The sequence below is a fragment of the Mytilus californianus genome, unplaced genomic scaffold, assembly GCF_021869535.1.
Source record: "Mytilus californianus isolate M0D057914Y unplaced genomic scaffold, xbMytCali1.0.p SCAF_9, whole genome shotgun sequence".
Classification (NCBI taxonomy): Eukaryota; Metazoa; Mollusca; class Bivalvia; order Mytilida; family Mytilidae; genus Mytilus; species Mytilus californianus.
Genome location: NW_026262745.1, coordinates 96,357,560 through 96,378,878, shown reverse-complemented (window position 1 = coordinate 96,378,878; position 21,319 = coordinate 96,357,560). Strand labels below are relative to the sequence as shown.

The 21,319-nt window shown below is 32.8% G+C and overlaps 1 protein-coding gene across 2 annotated transcripts in view; it reads right to left on the bottom strand.

The window, feature by feature from the left end:
• The window catches only part of LOC127714238 (uncharacterized), a 29,058-nt gene that overhangs the window by 3,415 nt on the left and 4,324 nt on the right, over nucleotides 1-21,319 (bottom strand). The window contains exons 5-21 of one of the 2 annotated variants that reach the window (XM_052220280.1): nucleotides 21,200-21,301; nucleotides 20,648-20,746; nucleotides 19,135-19,236; nucleotides 18,250-18,348; nucleotides 17,698-17,796; nucleotides 16,691-16,789; nucleotides 15,611-15,709; nucleotides 14,347-14,445; nucleotides 12,229-12,309; nucleotides 10,270-10,285; nucleotides 8,560-8,820; nucleotides 7,012-7,809; nucleotides 5,381-5,496; nucleotides 2,811-4,079; nucleotides 2,099-2,132; nucleotides 666-943; nucleotides 98-128 (exon numbers count right to left, since the gene is read on the bottom strand). In XM_052220280.1, the coding sequence (XP_052076240.1) occupies nucleotides 98-128; nucleotides 666-943; nucleotides 2,099-2,132; nucleotides 2,811-4,079; nucleotides 5,381-5,496; nucleotides 7,012-7,809; nucleotides 8,560-8,820; nucleotides 10,270-10,285; nucleotides 12,229-12,309; nucleotides 14,347-14,445; nucleotides 15,611-15,709; nucleotides 16,691-16,789; nucleotides 17,698-17,796; nucleotides 18,250-18,348; nucleotides 19,135-19,236; nucleotides 20,648-20,746; nucleotides 21,200-21,301 (3,682 nt within the window). Of the gene's footprint in view, nucleotides 1-97; nucleotides 129-665; nucleotides 944-2,098; nucleotides 2,133-2,810; nucleotides 4,080-5,380; nucleotides 5,497-7,011; nucleotides 7,810-8,559; nucleotides 8,821-10,269; nucleotides 10,286-12,228; nucleotides 12,310-13,182; nucleotides 13,277-14,346; nucleotides 14,446-15,610; nucleotides 15,710-16,690; nucleotides 16,790-17,697; nucleotides 17,797-18,249; nucleotides 18,349-19,134; nucleotides 19,237-20,647; nucleotides 20,747-21,199; nucleotides 21,302-21,319 lie in introns of those variants that run through there. The other variant, XR_007987630.1, reaches the window with a different exon arrangement.

Below are 21,319 nucleotides of genomic sequence, written 5' to 3'. Positions count from 1 at the left end.
GATCTTGGGACTGGACGTAACTGTTTGATTACAGACATACATCAAGGCCACATTTATGTGTAAGAAGTATAGGATGATGTAAATATATAAAATGTACCTGATACATCTGGTTTCACATCTCTAAGTACCTAAAATGAACAGAGATATTCATAAAAATCACCAAAGATACCAGACTTATAATTTTGTACGCAAGACATTGGCTTTCGTAAACATACGACTTATCAGTAGCACTCGAATCAAAATATTAGGAAGAACATATAATAAAAAATAATAAAAAAATATTCCAATAATTTGCGCCATAACTGGCTGAGGCTATCTTAGCCTATGAGCAGCAAAAAACCTTGAACGAATAATTAACTTTGTTTATTTGTTTATTTGTAATGATACCAGTAAATGCTGGTTGAGTTTGTTTACATGTCTTGTTTTGTTATAGTCTCATTGATGTATACCCAACATATTTTGCTTATTCTTAATTGTTTGTTGGTGTAGTTCATATCAGGTTTTCCGAGTTACCTGTATAGTTGTACCATACTGATAAAGTGAAGGATATTAGATGTGAATTTCCAAAGATGATTAGCTAAAGAAGTGATATTCATGGTCACATTTTTTAAATGTTGATAAGTGAAAGGTTTTTGCTGTTTTACACTTAATGCTATGGTTCTTACCTTACAAAGGAGATGACTAGTGAGTTCTAGTATCTCCAAGACGCGAACAAGCGTGCTAAATGTAAAGTCTCTACTTTTTTCCGTGCAAGACTGCACTGCAACAAATTTGAAATCATCTGAAATTTGATTCTGAAATTGGGTTTCAAAATTTTCCCATTCATGAACTTTTAGTCCGAGTTCGATTGCAAGTTCTCGACACTTCCCCGGAGAAAGCTCTCCAACCAGTCTTCGCAGGTGTTTGTCCGATGGACATTGTTCTAGTGACATTGTTCCAAGTCCTAAGTTGTAAGATTTGTAAATACGTTTAACATTTTAACATATACACACACACACGCATACACATACTATATATACTTATATTTTATAATGAAATGATCACATTCTGTGCTATTATAATATTTCAGATTTAGATTCTTGTGATTCCATTATTAAGAAATCATTATACACAAAACCAGTTAAAACGGGACGTTGAACGTTCATTAGTTAATAACGATCCCGCCTGAAACTGTATAAGCAAACCAGTTTTGATTCCGTTTATTTATTTTTATTTCATCAAGTCTCTGATATAATATTTGAAACGATAAAACATTTCTAATATAATCAAAAACAAACAATCTCTCTCTTTCTCTCTCCCATGCATTACTGAACATTTTTAAATATAAAAGGGGTTCGTTCTGAGTCGATTCAAGCTATAAATACATGTAAAATGAAAATAGATATTTACAAAACTGCACATTTGAATCATTATTCTGTGCTTAATTTTGTATATTTTGTTAATAACAAGTATTGAGATACATATTTCTTTCCTTCTCTTTCGTAATAAATTGCAGTAGTCGCAGTTAGGATTTTTTATTTCTGACAATTAAAAACTTCCTTATATTCTTTCAAATGAAATCGCTAAAATGATAACAAAGTTTGAATACCCAAATTCCAAGTTTGAAAAGATTACATGTTTTGTTAGCCTAATTCAAGAATTTAGCATGTTTAGGTAATGGTGTTTTTGATAATACCCTTCTTTTTGTGCTGTGAAGAATATGGTGTCGATGTCTGATCTGTAATACAGACTGAGACTGTGCAAACTCGATTCTTAGCAAGGCTAACCGTTTGTTTACTTCTTAATGCCTAACGTATAAATAGTTATATGTAAACACCATAATATCGGGCATATGGTATGTTACTGCTGATAGATGGGATGTTAAATACTAGTACTTGAAAGTTGAATAATAACATTTGTCATAGATCCTAGTTTGAAGTTATGTATCTGTGTCAATATCGAGGAAAATATATGTAACAGACCTTCTACAAAAATCTGACCTGAGTATGTAAATTATTCAGAATTATAGAATTGAAATGACTCCTGCATTTACCCTCTCTTTACGGCTTAAGCTTTTATGAAGGGTGCCTGTGAAGGCCAGTTTTGTCAATAAAGTTACCTTTGCAAGTGTTGAGACAATCATCTGAAGGTTCCTGGAATAGAGAAATATAAACTCATGATAAATATTGTTTTTGTTAGAATATACCATGACGTTAGTTTTGTAATATCCACTGTATGAAGTTGTTAATGTTGTTTGATATCTAGTTCTATTTCAAGCCTGTTGTTTGGTATTTTTTTGTTCGGCCATTAAGTTCTTTGTCTTGCATTGGAAGTTTTTGTATTAATCCCCTTAGCTTTCATATTATTCATTTATTCACTTCAATTATCAATTAATTACAATCTTCATTAAAGTGCCGCGTGCTTACACATTTGTTGTCATTATTTCTATCACAAAACATACTTTTTATGCTAATATAGTTTTGGAATATAACTTAGAAATCACGTTTAGTAAAACTTCACTACAACTTTATTACAAGTTAACCAATTGATTAATTGTCAATCTGGAAATGAATGCACCTTTTTGTAATGTAACAAATATATCTATCAAATGTTCCATATGACATTTGATTGTTTATCTATTAAAGAAGAATAGACAAGAACATACAGTTTTACCTTTTTTCACTTTTTATTTTAATTTATTTGTTCATATGTAGTCCGTTCATATCAAATATAAAAGAAATACCCAATAAGTATGATAATTGTTTTGATTTCCTGATCATATTTGATTTTCTCCCTTTTTGAATACAAATGCAAGAAATGTGTCTATCTACCTTTTCCGAAAACCAAGCTTGAAGGTATCCAACTTCGTTATTCTTTCTGTGCTGACTACAAAACCACGGCGAGTTTAGACGTATTTCTTTGTGATGAAAATAACATATATCTGACTTGCAAAATACACCAAATTCAATTTCAAATGGCATTGGCTGATGTTCCGAACTGTTTTGAGCATCTGACAAGGTAGAGTAAAATTCGCAAATTCCATGCATTGCCGTGGTAAGACATTCTTGAATAGAAGAAGCTAGAGTTGTAATAATGTTCTTCTTGTTCACAGCATGTACAAGTGATACCACAACTCTGTTGCCTTTCACCTGAAGAACAATATCGTGACTGTTGTCAACTTCAACCACATAAAGATCACTGAAAAGCATTTGTGTGTTTACTCTATTACTCTCTATACATGTATATTTCTTTATATGCCACATAGTAACGAGGGAACCGAGAAATCGATATGACAATGCTGGCGGTATTACTTCTTCGATAAAGTTATAGGCCATGACAATTGAATTATTACAATTCCGCAACTTTTCCAAATACTTTGTGTCGTTTGTTTTGGTTATCATACAGGGAACAAGGAAACGTGAAACATCTCTCAACGGGTTACTAGAAAGTGTATAGCTAGTTCTAGGGGCAATGATTACATCTAGATGTACTAACAGATCGACCATGTAATCCTTGTATTCTAAAATATGCCTGAACTCCTCTTGTGTCCACAAGTAATATATATCCTCCTTATCAATGAATCCAGTTGTTTGGAGGTTTTTTAAAATTCTAGGGAAACACTCTCTTTTAGGCCAAAACTGCTTTGCAGTCACTAATGATGTCAAAACTCCCACTAAATAGACTGGTGATATGATGACATAGTCACGGAGGTTTTTTACATTGAAGTACAGCAGTTTTCCAATTGAATGTTGAACTTCCAGAAATGTTTCAATTTGCTGTTCTGATAATACCATTGATTCATTCTTAGAATTTAATGATCTAAGTTGCTCCCGAGTTATGACATTGATACCTTCTTCAGCTTTCCTTATCAACTGCAGATCTAATGGAATCCATGCTGTTGGCATTTCTTCACCCCAGCGTGGATGCTCAGTTGCTTTTTTCATAAGTTGGTGTTGAAGTTCGATAATTTCTGGGTCTTCAGGATTTAAGGAATTAATGAACAGTAGCGGCCTAAATTCTAAATGCCTCAAGCCGGCATGCGATTTAAATAGCGTTTGTATTTCGTCTTCAATCTTTCGTCTGTATGATTCGAATCTCCACTGAAATAAAAGAAGAAGAATAAGGAATTAGTTTGTAAGTAAATAATCCAATTACATTTTAAAGGTAAAATATACATTTGGTAAACAGTATAAATTTTGGTGAGCAGTACTGACATTCTTATCTTTTTATATTGAGTTTGATACAAAAAACGATCGCAAAATATAGCAAATCAAAAAGAGAATTAAGCAAATGTAAAATCAAGATAGATTATGCTGAATTATCATTGGACTGATTTGCAGGATGTTTTTGAATGTACAAAAATAATCCCGAAACTTTTAAATCCTGATAATACTTTTGAATAAATTGCACGTGTTATCTCATATAGTCTTATACCGTCCAAGAACCGCCTTGGTGGTTTCGTGGTAGCGTGTGCGCATATAGTGTGGGAAGTTGAAAGTCGAAGGTTCAAACACTTGACCGGGTCAAACTAAAGACTATGAATAGGTATTTGCTTCTTCTCCGCTGACCAGTTCAAACTGTTCATAACGTTAAAGGATTTGTACAACGGCATATCACACAAATAAAAAGAAATTATTATAAAGAGGTGCTTCCCTGTAGATTGCGATTAGACAAAGTGGATGCTTAATGTATGTTAGTAGGTGGGTGCGATACTTTTAATATCAAAACGTTTAAACATCTCTGTATCAATCATTCAGGGTTAACATGCATTATCATTGATATGGTCATAGTTATGATTAAACTGTTTACAAAACAATGAGTTTTTTCAAAATACCATAGATTTTCTTCCCCAGGAATAGATTACCTTAGCTTTATTTGGCAAAACTTTTCGGACTTTGGGTCCTCAATGCTCTTCACATTCGTAGTGTATTTGGCCTTTTTAACTTTTTTGATTCGAGCGTCACAGATGAGTCTTTTGTAGACAGAGGCGTAAAACATTTCAATCCTGGTGCCTATGATGAGTTTGTTCACACAATATAAAATCCACACTGTATTGGAAAGCCTTTTTTTTTTAATTAAAAGGTCACAATCATAAAATGTCCATTATCACAGCTTTCACTGTTTTAAAAGATGTCTATACCGGGTTTGTACTTACATGAGCAACACGGCGGGTGCCACATGTGGAGCAGAATCTGCTTACCCTTTCGGAGTTCCTGCGGTTTTGGTGGGATTTGTGTTGCTCATCCTTTAGTTTTCCATGTTGTGTGCTGTATACCGTTATTTGTCTTCAGGTCTTTTTCTGTTTTTGCCATGGCTTTGGCAGTTTATTTTCGACTTATGAGTTTGAATGTACCATTGGTATCTTTCGGTTCTCCACTATTAGACACTGAGTTGTATTTACCTTCCATACCCACGATACCATATCCTTGTGAGTAGCAACAAATATGATTTTAGGAAAACCTTCTTTCGATCGTTTACAGAACGTCAATATGGAATTCACCCAGTGTAAAAGGTAAACTGAAATAAAAAAAAAATATATAAGAGTATCAATACAATAAACCAACTTATTTTCCTGGATATTTTAGTTCGCGGTTCAATCCTTTCTCGAGACTCGACTTCGCTGCGATGTTTTAATTGCCAACCATTTATACATATTGTCTTTTTGTTCTGATTTATCTGTGATTCTGTGTCTGTGCCATGATATGAATTTTTGTTAATACGGTAAAACAGCAAAGGGAAAGCTTAGGTACCATCCTGCACTTAACCGGGACTCTGGTTAAAAAATGAAAACAAGACTAAATTACCATGGTCAAAAATACAAAAAACGAAAATAACTAAAGATTGAACAACATAAACCCCACCAAAAGCTGGGGGTCAACTCAGAGGCTCAGAAAGAGTAATTTCAACCTCAACATGTTGCACCCATTCATGCTGCTAATGCAAGTAAAAAAATCGTTAATAAATCGGTTTCGGTAATGTCAGGATTGAGTGTTAATATGGTAGATATATATAAGAGGAGTCTCATTTTTCACAATGCATCGACTTAGATAGTGTGTTAAATAATTACGATACGCCATCTACGAGGACACTGAGACTATGAAACGTGACGTAAAAGTTTCTGTATCAATCTTACTGACGTCTTCTCTAATACATACATAAATAAAAACACGAATGAATATTAAAATTGAGAATGGAAATGGGGACATTAACAAAGTATTTTTTATAAGCATGAAGATATAAGATAAATTACATAGAAATTTGAAGAATCGAATCAATGGATTTTTTCAAGTATATATATCCGAATCCAATGATACGTTTCCGATAACAACAGTCAATCATAAACATCATTCGATTATCGTATCCCTAAGAGCATTAATTCAATCATGTTCAAGATTTTCACAGTCGGGTTTAGCGTAAAAAATAAAACAACAAAATACCGAACTCCAAGGAAAATTCAAATCGGAAAGTCCCTTATCAAATGGCAAAATCAAAAGCTCAAATACACCAAACAAATGGGAAAAAACTGTCATATTCCTGACTTGGTACAGGCATGTCCTTATGTGGAAAATGGTGATTTAACCTGGTTTTATAGCTAGATAGACGTCTCGCTTGTATGACATTCGCATAAAATTCCAATAAAAATAATCGTTTATTCATTTGGTGATGTTTTCAGATTAAATAAGAGTAAAATACCAATCCACTATTTTGTGATGCATAATCACTTGATATAACTTATCAACGTATGGTCATAGGAGTAACACAACTGTTGTCGCTTATGGAGCTTGATCTGCTTACCCTTCCGGAACATCTGAGATCACACTCGATTTCTGATTGGGCTCGTGTTCCTTAGTTTTTAGTTCTCTATGTTGTGTTTTGTATAATGTTATTTGTTTTCTGGTCCTTTTTCATTTATTTTCGCGATAGCATTGTCAGTTTGTTTTCGACTAATAAGTTTGAAAGTCCCTTTAGTATCTTTCGTCTCTTTTTTATTGAAAACCTAAATAAAGCTTTTCCAGAATTCCTGATTATTACCTGCCACTGTTGGTTTCCCAAAGTGTCCCGGTAGAGACCCAAGGTCGGGTTGGTGTTTGTGTATTCCAATACTTCCGTTGAACATCAGGATAAAGATACCTCTGCTGGTAATGAACAATTGGTGAGTCATATGATAATCTTTCTGACCCCCAAAGTCCCAAATATCTATTGGTACTATCTTCTGTTTGTATTTCCCTTCTTTGACTGCTTTGATCATTAACTCATGTATTTTGTCTTTAGACATGTCGCTTGAAATATCCTTCATCCATTCGCTGTCAAAATTTCCTGAGGTTACCTTGAGTGTTTCTGTTGAGCTTCGATTTCTCTCTTTAATTATAGGCACTTCTTGGATAAGTTTTTTCATACTGGAATCAAAACTAAATGCAGCTTTTTTCTCATCATTGGAAGAGCTTTGAGGACAGACAACTTCCGGCTGATTATCGGTACCACATTCGTCTTGATTGACATCTAATGAGAAAGCGGAATTTATATTCTTTTCAAATTGTTGAACATCCATGCATTTGCCTTTGAATGAAACCATATCTTCAGGTTTATCTGTAATTCCTCTCTCTGATAGCTTATGAGATGATGCATTGGACATGCCCGCCTCTGCACTCACTAATGAACTTTTGTTAGGTCCTTCATCTACATTTATTCCTTGATATTTGCATTTTTGTTTGGTTTCCAAAGGCCTTTGTTTTGTTTCGACATTTGTAGTGTTGACACGTGTTTGGGCTGAGACCTCGGCACTTGATAGTGACATCAGCATAGTGGTCAGTATCTCAGTTGCCGCGTTACCTTTAATACAATACATTAATAAGTTAATTAAAGGCAACAGTAGTATACCGGTTTTCAAAAGTCATAAATCGATTGAGAGAAAACAAATCTGGGTTACAAACTAAACCGCGGGAAACACATCAACTATAAGATGAAAACAAAGGAACAACAGAAACACTGAAGTGCAACAAAAACAAACGCCTACATACATAGAAACGAACTATTTGATAACAACTGCCATATTCCTGACTTGGTGCAGGATATTTTAAGAAAAAATGGTGGGTTGAACCTGGTTTTATGGCTAGCCAAACCTCCCGCGTATATGACAATGTTAAAAAATGTCGCTAAAATGACAACACTACGTGACAGAAATATAGCATAAACACACGCAAGAACACTTATTTAAATGTTTGAAATTAATAAGCACTAATATATACTACCATGGATAATGAATGATCACTCATAAAAAAGATCAACAAGAATACCGAAATCGAAGGTAAATTCAAAAGGGGGAAGACCATAAAAGCTACCAAAATCAAACGGTTGACTATACCAACGAATGGAACAAATAGTTAAAACACTGGCATATCCCTGACTTAGTACAGGACTTTTCGTGGAAAATGAAGAGTTTTACCTTGTTACACAAGATTTAATCTGCAGCAAAGCTTTGTATTTCAAATTAATTTACCAATCATTATGGTGTAGATATTAACATCGAGAAAGAATAAAAATGTCACGATGATGGCATCATGTTTAAAAATATATACATACCTTTTTCAAAATATATCCATTTCATTTCATCAACATCCATACCAGCTTTTCCCATGCAGATCCATATGCCATCAGTGGACTCTTTTGATTCTGGAACTTGCTCACCAACGAGAACTTTTGCTAAACAACTTTTCCCAACAGAATATGGACCTACCAAATATATTCTATTCCAATAACTCTTAAATGAGCTATCAAGTAGTAGATCTTGTAAATCAGAAGCTGTTTCTAGCCCTAACCCCCTCAGCTGTTGCAGAAGCTCATCTGGAAAGGCATATATGATGTGTGAATAAAGACTCCTATATTTCTATTAAATACACAGAAAGTTCCTTTAACATTGTTTAACATAGACACGCTTCATGCTCATCCGTAACCAACTCATTTGTTAATATTAAAAAGTGTTACGGTGTTAAAGGGGCACTAGCTACGAGATATTTAAAATATGATTTTTTTTGCACAATCATTAATGAAAGTGAAATAGTGAAATGATAATTCGCTTTTAGCAGCCAGTATGGTTCAATTTTGTCAAAATAAGTTAAGCGACATCGATGATGAATTATTCACTTGCAAGTGAATAATCTGACCTCATTGAATCCGTATTCATGTGACCTTCAATTAAACTCCTTAGCTAGAGATGGATTACGCATGAATTATGCGTGCTCAGTTATTAAAAGGAAAAGAATGTCAACATTGAAAGTGACACAAAGGTAAATTATTTGATTGACTGAATCGATCCACAAAAACTCATTCTTATACAGGTAAAAACGATGATTAACATATATTTTAACCTATAAAATGAAATAAGACAGACCTAGAAAAATCCAATTGGACAAGTTCGTTATCTATTTATATCTATATCTATGTTTATATTGCTAATATGACCGTCGACAGTCTTCGGAGTTCAACTCGATAGTTATTTAGATGGTGTCTAGACTAAAATACGCACGAAACAATGATACATATTATCGAGCCTATGCCTTGTAAATTGTTTATTTTAGACTTTTTATAATTTGAAATAACGTTTTATTATGTTATAAATCAAATATGAGAATCAGAGTCAAATCGGTGACCATGAATTTGACAGCCAATGCCCCTTTACGAGAAAAATATATTTTGGCGAACAGACGCAAAACAATCAGAGATTGTGCAAGTGAATAAGGCTTTGTTGATTTCATTTAAACTTGAAACACAGATTTATTAGTAAATGACAAACATACTACTTTCCGAAAGCTAAGATTTATAGATATTCAGGCAACGGTAGCTTACCGATTTTCAAATCTTGTAAATCGATTAGAATGTGACAAATCAAAGAAACAAACATAAACTGTGAGGATCTCATAAACTCTAAAGGAGAGAGACCGGTTCCGTCGACAGAGATAGAGTTATGTAGTGTCGCTTTCAGTCGTTCTTCTCGACAACCCTGTTAATGAATATTGTGGATTCATTTATTTTAGTGGGAACCAATTTTCGTGAATTGAGGCAAACTTGCTTTTTTGTGGATATCTTATTTCGTCGTTTTGCCAAAGTCTGCTGAAATTCCTGAAGATAATTTTTAATTCCTTGGACATTGGAATTCGTGGTTCCCGGGTAACCATGAAATCCACGAAAATTGGTATCCAACGAGAAATAATGAATCCACAGTACCATATACATTTGTAATTTGAAGCACGAGCGTAACGTATTAATTGAGATATGTAAAAACCATATCCTTACCTTTCTGTATTTCTTCCTGAAAAAGAAAGAGCTGATTTGTATATCAATAAGGCGATTTGTGTTATTAATGGAAGATATTTTTTTGCACAACGAAATCTGTGCAAAATGTAAATTGATAAAAGTAAGGATATTTGAGGGGTTTACCATATCATTTCTTTTCATAACTCCCATCCTCAAAGTATTCAGCTATAGGACATATATATAACATACAGTAAAGTAAATGCACAATGCCAGTTTCTTTTCTCTCTCTCTGAAAAGCCACTAAATAAATTCTACTTCATAGAAATCAATTAACAGGTTGGGGGAATAGTTGGTTTCCTTAGGAATATGCCAATTGTTTATTGAAAAACTTGTCCTCTAAAGTTAATAAATGTGATATTTTCCAACTGATTATATCAACATTATGAACACGAAAGCTTTGCTTAAGTTTTTCCTCAAATCAGAGTGTTTTAACCATGTGATCTCTTCCCTTTATAAAGATATACTAGTAGTAGTATACCAATTTAGAGAGTCGAATGTTTTTATACTATTACATAAAGATAGGACACTTAATTGTATGTACATGTATTCTAACTGATCTTTTGTTTTTGTAGTTTCCACTTCGGATTCACCATCTCTAAAGCAGGCAGTGTCACAGTAGGTATAAAACCCCCAGGTTTGATTGCTAATGAAATACCGACCGTGCAAGGGCTGTATAGCCAGTCAAGGTCGTTAAAAACTCCCATCATCATCTAATGAAATAGACATTAATAATTTGGAAAGAGATTTTGGTGACATTTGACACACTAGTAATATAAACATTGATAAAGTTGTTTGTAAGGACATTATATAATTTTGGTTACCAGTACAGTGAAAAAAAAAAAGAAAAAGGAAGGAGGATCAAGTTCTTCATTTTGGTAAAAAAATCCAATGGAACATAAAACTGAATTATGATTGTTCATGATGTCCAGTTTTAAACTGTCTTAGGAGTTTATGTTGAGTTTTCAAGTGAATTTTCGTAATTTCTTCACCAAAGAGTTGACATATATTGTGATTCACAAAAAAAAAAACATTATTGATCTGTGTTTTGTCCACTAGGAAGTCAATATTGAGAGTCTGCAACACATGTTTGAAGTCGAAAAATTGGTCGCAATAAAAGTGGTTTAGGTAAAACAGATGATTTTTATAAAAATGTATAACCTGATTCAATCTGCTTTGTTGTATTCAAATAGTCTATCAATTTGTAAGGGAAAAACCATTAAAAAAAACAAAACATGTGCAAACAGTGGATTCGAATTAAATTGAATATTAAAGCACTAACAATTACGTTTTACACTATTTTTGACCGTACTTACATATATTGTATTCCAATTCATGACAGATTACATGTAAGAAAAATGCCCTTATTATTAGTTTTGTTGTCAATTAACCTTGATTATAAACTATATTTTTATACTATACCACTATAATAGAAAAAACAAAGGATATGGAGTATCCATTCATGACACAAAATCAGTTAGGTATTGCAGAACAACAAAAAATCACACACAAAAAGCAAAAGAACAGCGCGTTTATTGCTGTTCTTCATCTCACAGTGAGGCCTTCAACACGGAGCCAAAAAAATAATCTAGGTCTTTTTCTGAAAAAATGCAGTACCAAGGCAAGTGAGCATAGAGATGTCATCATTCTGTCTTCAAAAAAAGATGCAAGATGTTTTTATAATATGTCGAGCTCCAAATAGCCTCGAGTATCAAAATATACTAAATAAATGACAGAGACTATTAACGATTAATTGAGATATAAGAAAGTACAGCCACGAACAAGGTCAACTGATTGAGACAGGCATATGAACATTGTATACTAGTATGTTGGACTTTTAAGCCTATGAAGGTTTATGTTGCTCATTTTTAAACATGTTTTTAGTGCAGCATTTTTTTAGTCCAATAATGTTTTATTGCAATATATTTTGTAAATAATTACCTGAAGAAAGCTTTTCATTTGACTTCGTCTTCTGGTCTTAGGAAGACAACGATATGATACCAAATCTAATGCGGTTTCTCCCTTCGAAAATAAGAAATTAGTGAAATAATTTCAATAATACGGTAGGGGAATTGAAAAATGGATTCGTATTAACACCATATTAGACCGTCTCTTTTTCAGCATTTATTTTTGAAGTTCATATTTTTTTTATTCAATTTCAATTGATTTAAATTTATTGTAATTTTATCAATTTCAACGTTTTATCCTGCTTTAGTTTTTTATTCAGATGAAAGTCTTCCTTCACAATTGATGTGAGAATTTAATGCACCGTGCCAGAATACAGTTTGTTATATGTATAACTTGAAACCTCTATAAAAACTCACCACAACTGCAAGGATTATAATTATGTACGCCTGATACGCGTTTTGTCTACATACGACTAATCAATGAAATTAGAATCATAACAGTTGAAATGCCAAATCAAATACGACATGAAGAACATACAAAAATAAAAGGCCGCGATCTGAAAGATATGAAACAATTCAATTGAGAAAAACTAACGGCCTAATTTATAACAAAACAGTTTACCAAAAACAAATATGACAGACATGAACCAACGACAACCACTGAACTACAGGCTCCTGACTTGGGACAGGCACATAAGGAATGTGGCGGAGTTAAACATGTGTGTCCCCTAACCTGGGACAGTGGTGTAACAGTACAACATAAGAACAAACTATAAAAATCAGTTGAAAAGGCTTAACTCATCAGATGGATACAAATAGAAATACATCTAACAAAAACACAAAGTGGACGTGGACGGGTACTTCCAAGAACAAAAAAACAATAAGTACAGATCTGAGGAGAGTACCCGCAGTTACTGACAGCTGGTATAAAGCCAATAAATGCAAATGAAAAAAATCATGTATCTAAGACTAAAATATTTATCAGTACACATCCAACATCCAACATCCAATGGATTTAGCATTAAGACTTCATCAACAGTCAGAGAAAAACATGACCTTGTATCGACAGATTGTAGTACCAGCTGGAAAGTACATATGTGTAATATTTAGTATGCTTTAATTTACTGATAACTAAATCAATATTTACACCAATAAAAACAATATTCAGAGATTTAGTTACAGTGTTGAATAGGTAACCTTTCAGTATAAGTTTATTTTAAAAATATGTGTCTTTGGCTTGCTCGCTCAATTTTGTTTATATAACGGATTTATAAACTACTGTCGTACAATTTACTAGCAGAATTTACCTTGGAGTTCGGTATTTATGTTACATTTTTATATCCAAATATCAGAGGAAATGTTTGACAAAGAATTATGATCACTGAATTCAGACGCAAAGTGTAACGTGAAAGTATTTTGTTTTAACTATTCAGAAACGTTTTATTGAAATTTGTAAATTTGACATATTTTTTTCGAGATATAAACTTGAAGTTTACAATTGTTGGTAGTTAAATATAAGACGTTTTAATCCTGAGACAAAGAAACGAGAATAAATCAAATTTTGCGCTTAATGTCGCAAGCAATAGGTCATTGATGGCTGGACGTCAACTTGCGTCATTTGCATACTTAGGTCAGTAGTCTCGTTCATTGACGACGTGTCTTTGAACTAGCTTTATGTGGCTGCAGATACTCTTGGCTCGATTTTGTGTGTGTTCTTTTGTGTTCTTTCAACTTTTTTCTTATGTTGTGTTGTTACGCTACATGTCAGAGGAATGGTTGAGCGGTAACAAACATGTTTAAACTAGCCACAATCACTTATAATTAAGTGGTTGATGTTTGATTTCCACCATATTTGTTTTTCATCGATTATGTTAACATACATCAGGGATTGGTTTCCTATTTTGAAACTTTTTGGTTTTTTTTTGGCCTTTTAAAAATCTATACGGTATGGATTTGCTCATTACTGAAGGCAGTACGTATGATGACATATACTTGTTTACATCCTCGTCCGTCGATGTCTTATAGTTGCCATAGTCAATCATATCAAATTTCCTTTTTCATATCTATGCATTCTTAAATAAGAACATGATATTAAATGATGAAGTAATAAATGAATGAACTGTATGGATCATAACTTTCATTAAATACTTACATCAGTTGTGGATGAATCTAATTTAGCGCCTCTTTGAACAAGTATTGACACTATGTCCCTTTTAAGATGAGTAGCTGCATAATGGAGTGCTGTGTATCCCTATGGAATATCAATTATATACCCAACGTTTACCAATAGCATTTATAGTTTATTGTCCGTTAAAAGATAAGTATAGTTATATAATACTCTAAGTGATTCATTTGCACGGAACTATTGAAAGTGTTTCTATCGTCCGTTACAATTAATGGGGGCAGGAGTTATCTTTCTTACATAATTTGTCAGGATTCAACATCAGTATCTCCCGCCGATTTTATACAGATTGTGTTATAAATAAAGTTGGGAGTCTAGTTTATTAGAATATATTCTTTTGTAACGGGGACAGCATATGATATGGGACGTTTGCATAAAAAGTATCAACAAAAATACAGAACGAATGGAAAACAACTGTCTTCTTTTTATAATTTTCGGTTTTAAATGCTCTTTAACTCGATTTGGCCTTCCAAATGTTTTTTTTCAAGTACCATTAGTGAGTCTTATAAAACGAAACGCGCGTTTGGTGGCGTATCAAATTATAAGCCTGGTACCTTTGGCAAGATTTTAGTAATTGTCGGCATCGAAATTCAATAACGACTTTGTGTGGGCGGAGATTAAAACGATAAACGTAAAGATCACAATTCTGGCAGAGCGATATCTGTTGGAAAATCACATTCAATTGCAAGATAAATAAATATACATATATAAGGCATTGCGAAGAGATATATATTGCATTGCTCTTTGTTTATAAACATAGTTTTCTTGAAGAAATATAGATTCCACCACCGCAACTAGTGTGTAACGATATTTCTCCACTCGAGACAGCTAAATCTTAATATTTAAAACGCGAGGCTTGCCGAGCTTTTAAAATAATTAAAATTTAACTGTAGAGAGTGGAGAAATATCGTTATACTCGAGTTATAGTGGTGGAATATGTTTCGTTGACGACTTTTATCCTTCCTTTTCAAAGATTTGCAGAAAGTTGTGTTCTTTATAGGTGACGTCATCAGGCATGGTCGCCTTTTTTCAGGACGTCACAATAGGAAATTCAAAAGAAATCAAGAAAAATTTAACGTCATAATTAAATTTCGACCAATCATTTGCTGAGAACAGATATTTCACTAGTGAGGAGAAATATTTTTTTCACACCGCTCAAGAAATGTGAAAATAGCACAAAAATAAGAGAAAAGATATTGAAAAAACGACACAAACTAGTTAACGTATTACTCACATCTACATTTTTTGCGTTTGGATCTGCATCTTTGTCAAGTAGAATAGAAACGATTTCCTTGTGTCCAATAACTGCTGACAAAATTAGTGGTGTATTGCCCTATGCAGTAACGATACAAATTCACATTCAAATTCATATTATTTCAGTCACCTATTATTTTACTTCTGTTTTCATTATTGGATAATCATGCAAATACTGTAAACCAACTAGTTTCGCGAGCGATTTATTTTCGCGTCTTTCGCGAGTAGATAAATAACGCGAATATAAATCGCCGCGAATATGTAAAACATGGATCTCTCCTCATTAAATACATCAAGCAAATTTGAAAATCGCGAAATTAAATCGCCGCGAAAAGAGCTAGTAAGGGCTAAACGCAAAATAAAGTATCCGCGAAAATAAGTTGGTTTACAGTATATATTTCTTACCGGATCCTTAGACAATGTATTTCACTCATTGAACGTACGTTGATTAGGTGACAAGTTTGTTTTACTATTCAACGATACAAACGACGAGATTGTATTTCAAAACGTAAATGGAATTGTTAACAATTCCAAAAAATCTTCGTGTAACACCTTGAAAACAAAGTTTTATTGGCACACCATGCTGATGTTTTTCTTTTTGTAAAACAGTTGTTTTAGTGTTGTAAAAGCGTTTAACCGTTTAGTGTAAACCGTTTCCTACAGTTTTCAAGGCAAATGGAATTTTATATACTTCTGGTAATTATGTCAAACCCGTTTGATTTTGAAACTCATAAATAATATAAACGCTTTATACAATTATTTTAGTTTGTGTTTTATTTTTTTTATACTGTCTCATTACTTTGTACCAACATTGCCTTTTAAACATTTTTATGTAGTGTGATGTTTAAACAGTCGGTGGTACACAGAAGTTTGAATCATGGTTCATTACTTCTGATTTTCATAAGGTTGAATAGAAACACTGCGAATGAAGTATGTAACAATTTCTGAAATAGATTGCAGTAAAACTGCATTTGCCGTCTATGTGTTACGTTTAAGTAATGATTTTATTTAGGAATATATATTTAGTGTCATGACATAACCTCCTTAACTCATTACTCACATCTGCATCTACTGCGTTTGGATCTGCAGCATTGTCAAGAAGAATTAAAACAACATCCTTGTGTCTATTCCTTGCAGATAAATGTAATGCTGTATTGCCCTATACAGTAATGATACGATTTGATATTCACATTTATTTTGTTTCAGTCATATACTATTTTACTTTTATTGCAAAGCATTATCAAGCAAATGCATTTTTTACCCGATCTTTAAACAATACATTATATAATAGTTTGTATTGAAATCACGCAAATTCATCAGATCATAAGTTAACATTTATTACGACTAAACGTTACAAACGAAGGGAGATTATAAATCAACTATTGAATGGCAAAAGTGCAAATCCTGAAGCTCGTCAGATGACGCCATACAGATATTAGTTTTATTGGCGCCTCCATGCTGACTGCTTTGCCTGGTTTTTTTTTCAGGTTGTTACAGTATTTAACCGTGTAATGTCCTAGTTGACAACCAGTTATAATGCCTGCCATTCGCTACGAACTCAGTGAGTTGGAAATGGCAAAAACTACATATAGTTTCGTATAGTAAATGTTTAATTGATCAATAATGCTAAGCATAGGATTTAATTCAGGTTTTTCATCCTCATGCAAAGTTGATTGCATACCATTCTATGAGTTATATCAAAACCACCTTGGATTAAACGCTTATCAATAATTATACATGCTTTAAGAAATTACTTTATTTCGTTTGTGTTTTATTGTTGTGCACCTGTTTCGTTTAATTTTTGCCTCATCTCCTTTTCTTCATATTTATGATTTTGCCGCTAAAAGTGCAAGTAGTTAAGCTCCAACGTATGCGCTGAAATTGAGATCATACATCGATGCTACCAAATTATCTAAGATTTGAATAGAATCCTCAATTATAATTGCTATCACATATCGCAGTGACTACGAAAATCAACTGCATTTGCCTCCTACGTGTATAGGAAGTAAACTTCTTTAGATAAAGATATTAAATTAAACGACAAAACCTCCTTTTCTCATTACTAACTTCTTCGTTTTTTGCATTTGGATCTGCAGCATGGTCAAGGAGGACAGTTACCACTTCCTTGTGTCCAGTGCTTGATGACAAATGTAGTGCTGTATTGCCCTATATAGCAATGATAAAATTTAATATCTAAATATATTTCATTTCGGGATAATATTAAATTCTTGATATTCAATATATGTTTTTTCTTTTACCAAGTGCTTTTAAAAACGTTAAAGTGTACGGATCATGAAAATGATAGTTGGAGGATACCAAAGGCATATGTTTAGTATTTCATATGACTGAGAAATTAGAAACAACGATTTGATCGTACAGGAAGAAGTGTAAAAAAGTTGTAACGAAACTTCCGAAACTCTCATGATGCTATTCAATAGTAACGTTTTTTCATGGACTTCCATGTTAATGCTTTGAGTCATTCTTCCCAAGCTTTAACAGTGCTTTTTGTTTGCAGAAGTTGAATGCAAACCAAAAATACTATGGTTGAAATGGTAAGCTTGCTTTAAAAATGAAAATGATCCTGACGCCTTTGCTCGCAAGCTTGATAATTTTACCTACATCTGATGTAACTGCATTCGAATCTGATCCTCTACGTAGTAATTCACTAACAATGTCCATGATTCCATTTTGAGCTGCTAGATGGAGTGCTAACCACCCCTGTACAATTATAAAATAAAATAATAATTTGATTCTTTATGAATCTGCCAAATATTTATTGTGATTAATTTGTCTTGTTTTAGTGGACAGTATCAAAGAACGCACCCTGTATATGTATTACAGTAGGTGTCAACGAGATACCAATTATAGACCAAACTACAACACCACAAATCGTTCATAAACAATGAGGAAAGTCATCATTATTCTTCAGTCAAGAGCCTATAATTCAGTGGTTGTCGTTGGTTGTTATCTGTCATATTTGTTCTTTGTTAATTGTTTAATCATATATATTACCGTATTTTTTTTCGTTTAAATTTTTTAGCATTTAATCATGTTGGTGTCTTTTATGGCTAATTATATGGTATGGGTTTAGCTCATTGTACGATTACCTTTAGTGACTTGCGTCTACATCATCTTGACTCGATAGTTATCTCATTGGCAATTATACCAAAACTCCCAATTTATAAAGACTATCAAAAATGTGCCATCAACGCAAAAATCACTAACGAGTCTTAGAGAAGAAAAAAGATGAAAAAGATACCATGGAACCATTCCATTTCGAAAGTCGAAGAAAATCAGGCGATATAAGCAGCAAAAAGAAAAGAGATTAGCATAACTCCAGAATTTGTTTTGTGTTTTAATCAGTGATTTCCAACATTCAGAATATTACACAATAGTAACAGAAATTTCCAAAATGCCGCACATACCTTAATACTAAATGAATATGTACATTCTGAAATACAATTTGGTTGAAAAATACGAATAAACTTTTATGTATATACTAACATCTTTGTCTACATGATTCAACAAGTCTAACTCTTTGTCAAGCAGTATAGAAACTATTTCTATATGTCCATTGTCAGCTGCCCAATGAAGGACTGTTCTACCCTACAAAATATATACATAAAATATATAAATAGAAAATAATATGTGGCGTCTGTAGAAATGACAAAATGATAATACAAAATGGAAAAAAATAAAGAAAACAGAGAAATTTGAAATGTGTAGAAAGTAAAATAACAAAATTACCGAACTCCGATGAAAATTCTAAACGGAAAGTCCCTAAGAAAATGGCAAAATCAAAAGCTCAAACACATCAATCGAATGGATAAAAACTGTCATATACCTAACTTGGTACAGGCATTTTCTTATGTAGAAAATGGTTGATTAAACCTGGTTTTATAGTTAGCATCCTCTCACTTGTATGACAGTCGCATTAGATTATTGGGATCAGTAACCTCTCTTCAAAACAATCAGAATAATCTGCCAAAGTACTGGTCTTTACTCCTGGATATCTGTCAGAATCTGTTATAGGTGAGTACTAACCAAAACTGTTCTAAGATTGATCATCAGTTCTAGGATGGAACGGTCGAAATCTGCTCTGGATTAACGTTTGAAATTTATTTGTAATGATGTTTGTTCAAATTTCTTTTTTATAATGCTTAAGTAGTAAAAAATGTATATTGTGATTTGGATGGAGAGTTGTCTCATTGGCATTCATACCTAATCATCTTATCTATATGTACTCTTTCCGTTATAATTTACAAAAATAGTATATGTTCTTTGGAAATACAAATATATACAGAACACTTTTGGGACTTTTATTAGAGGTAAAGTATTTTATTACACGGTGATCATATCAATTATAAATAAATATTATTCATATTTTACAATCTTTTCGTATAGATTTGTATTACATAAGTGGTTTAACAAGATTCATTCAAAGTTTGCTATTCGCCAATTACAATAGTTCATAAGATCATATGGTCAATGTAGCAAATAAAGGCAATTGTGGCATACCGCTGTTCAATAGTCATAAATCGATTTAACTGAAACAAATTACAATAATTAGAATTTAAAGAATAAGCTGTCTTAAAGTATCATAATAAAGAAACAAAGATATCCTACAATATTTTAGACATACAATATAAACAAATAGAATAAATTTTAGTTCTGTTAACGTTTTCTGGCATGTTTTAGGAAAGTTAAAACTAAGTCCAATTGTACAAGTGTTTAATAAAAGACAATCTTCCCATTTGGAAAGATAATTTTATTTTGCTAAGTTTTACAAAATCATTCAATAATATGAGGTCGCTTTTGTTTTGATCAGCATACCGATTTCGCTTGATTCATCGTAACTTTAATGGCGACAGAGTCGAAACATGCTAAAATCAAGTATAGGTTTTGAAAATTTTATCAAAATAAATCATTAAAAAATTAATCATGTATGTATGCAGCTTATCTTATATCCATTCTTTTAAATACAATTTATTTGTGATAGATATCAAATGATACTAACATAGTCTGTCACTCTGTGAAGATCACAATCGTTGTGAAGTAGTTCAGACACTATTTCCTTCTGTCCATTTTCAACTGCACAATGGAGTACAGACACACCCTGTCAATAATCAGTATGATTGTAATTATATGAACAGACAAATATAACATGTATAAATAAATGGCAGAGGGACAGTGATGCACCATGACCAAATACAAAAGACCAAAGACAAAAAAAAAATAAAATCAGAGTGGTAAGAGTCCGCTAAAAATGTGGTAAGCACGTGTTCTTTGGCATGGTTAGCAGTTTCTTTACAGAAGCTATAAAGAGGTGCGTCTTTCATTTTAGAAATACCCGTTGTTATAATCTTGAAAAAGAGAACTTTGCAGCATCCAGACTTCTAAATTTGTTTTTGTTTTATTTTGTACTTCTATAATACTGTACGAAAGACACGATCATATCCAGACGTTTAAATGTCTATCTACAAATTAGAGCATACCATTTAAAGAACATTAAAATAGTCAATACTAGTAATTACATTCTGATTAAAACGTTTGCGTTTCCAATACTAACGTGTGTGCGTGTAACTTTATTTGGGTTCAGTCCTCTGTCAAGGAGATCAGAAACAATTTCTTTATGTCCATATAAGGCAGCAATATGGAGGATAGTCCAGCCCTGTGTTGACGATAAAAC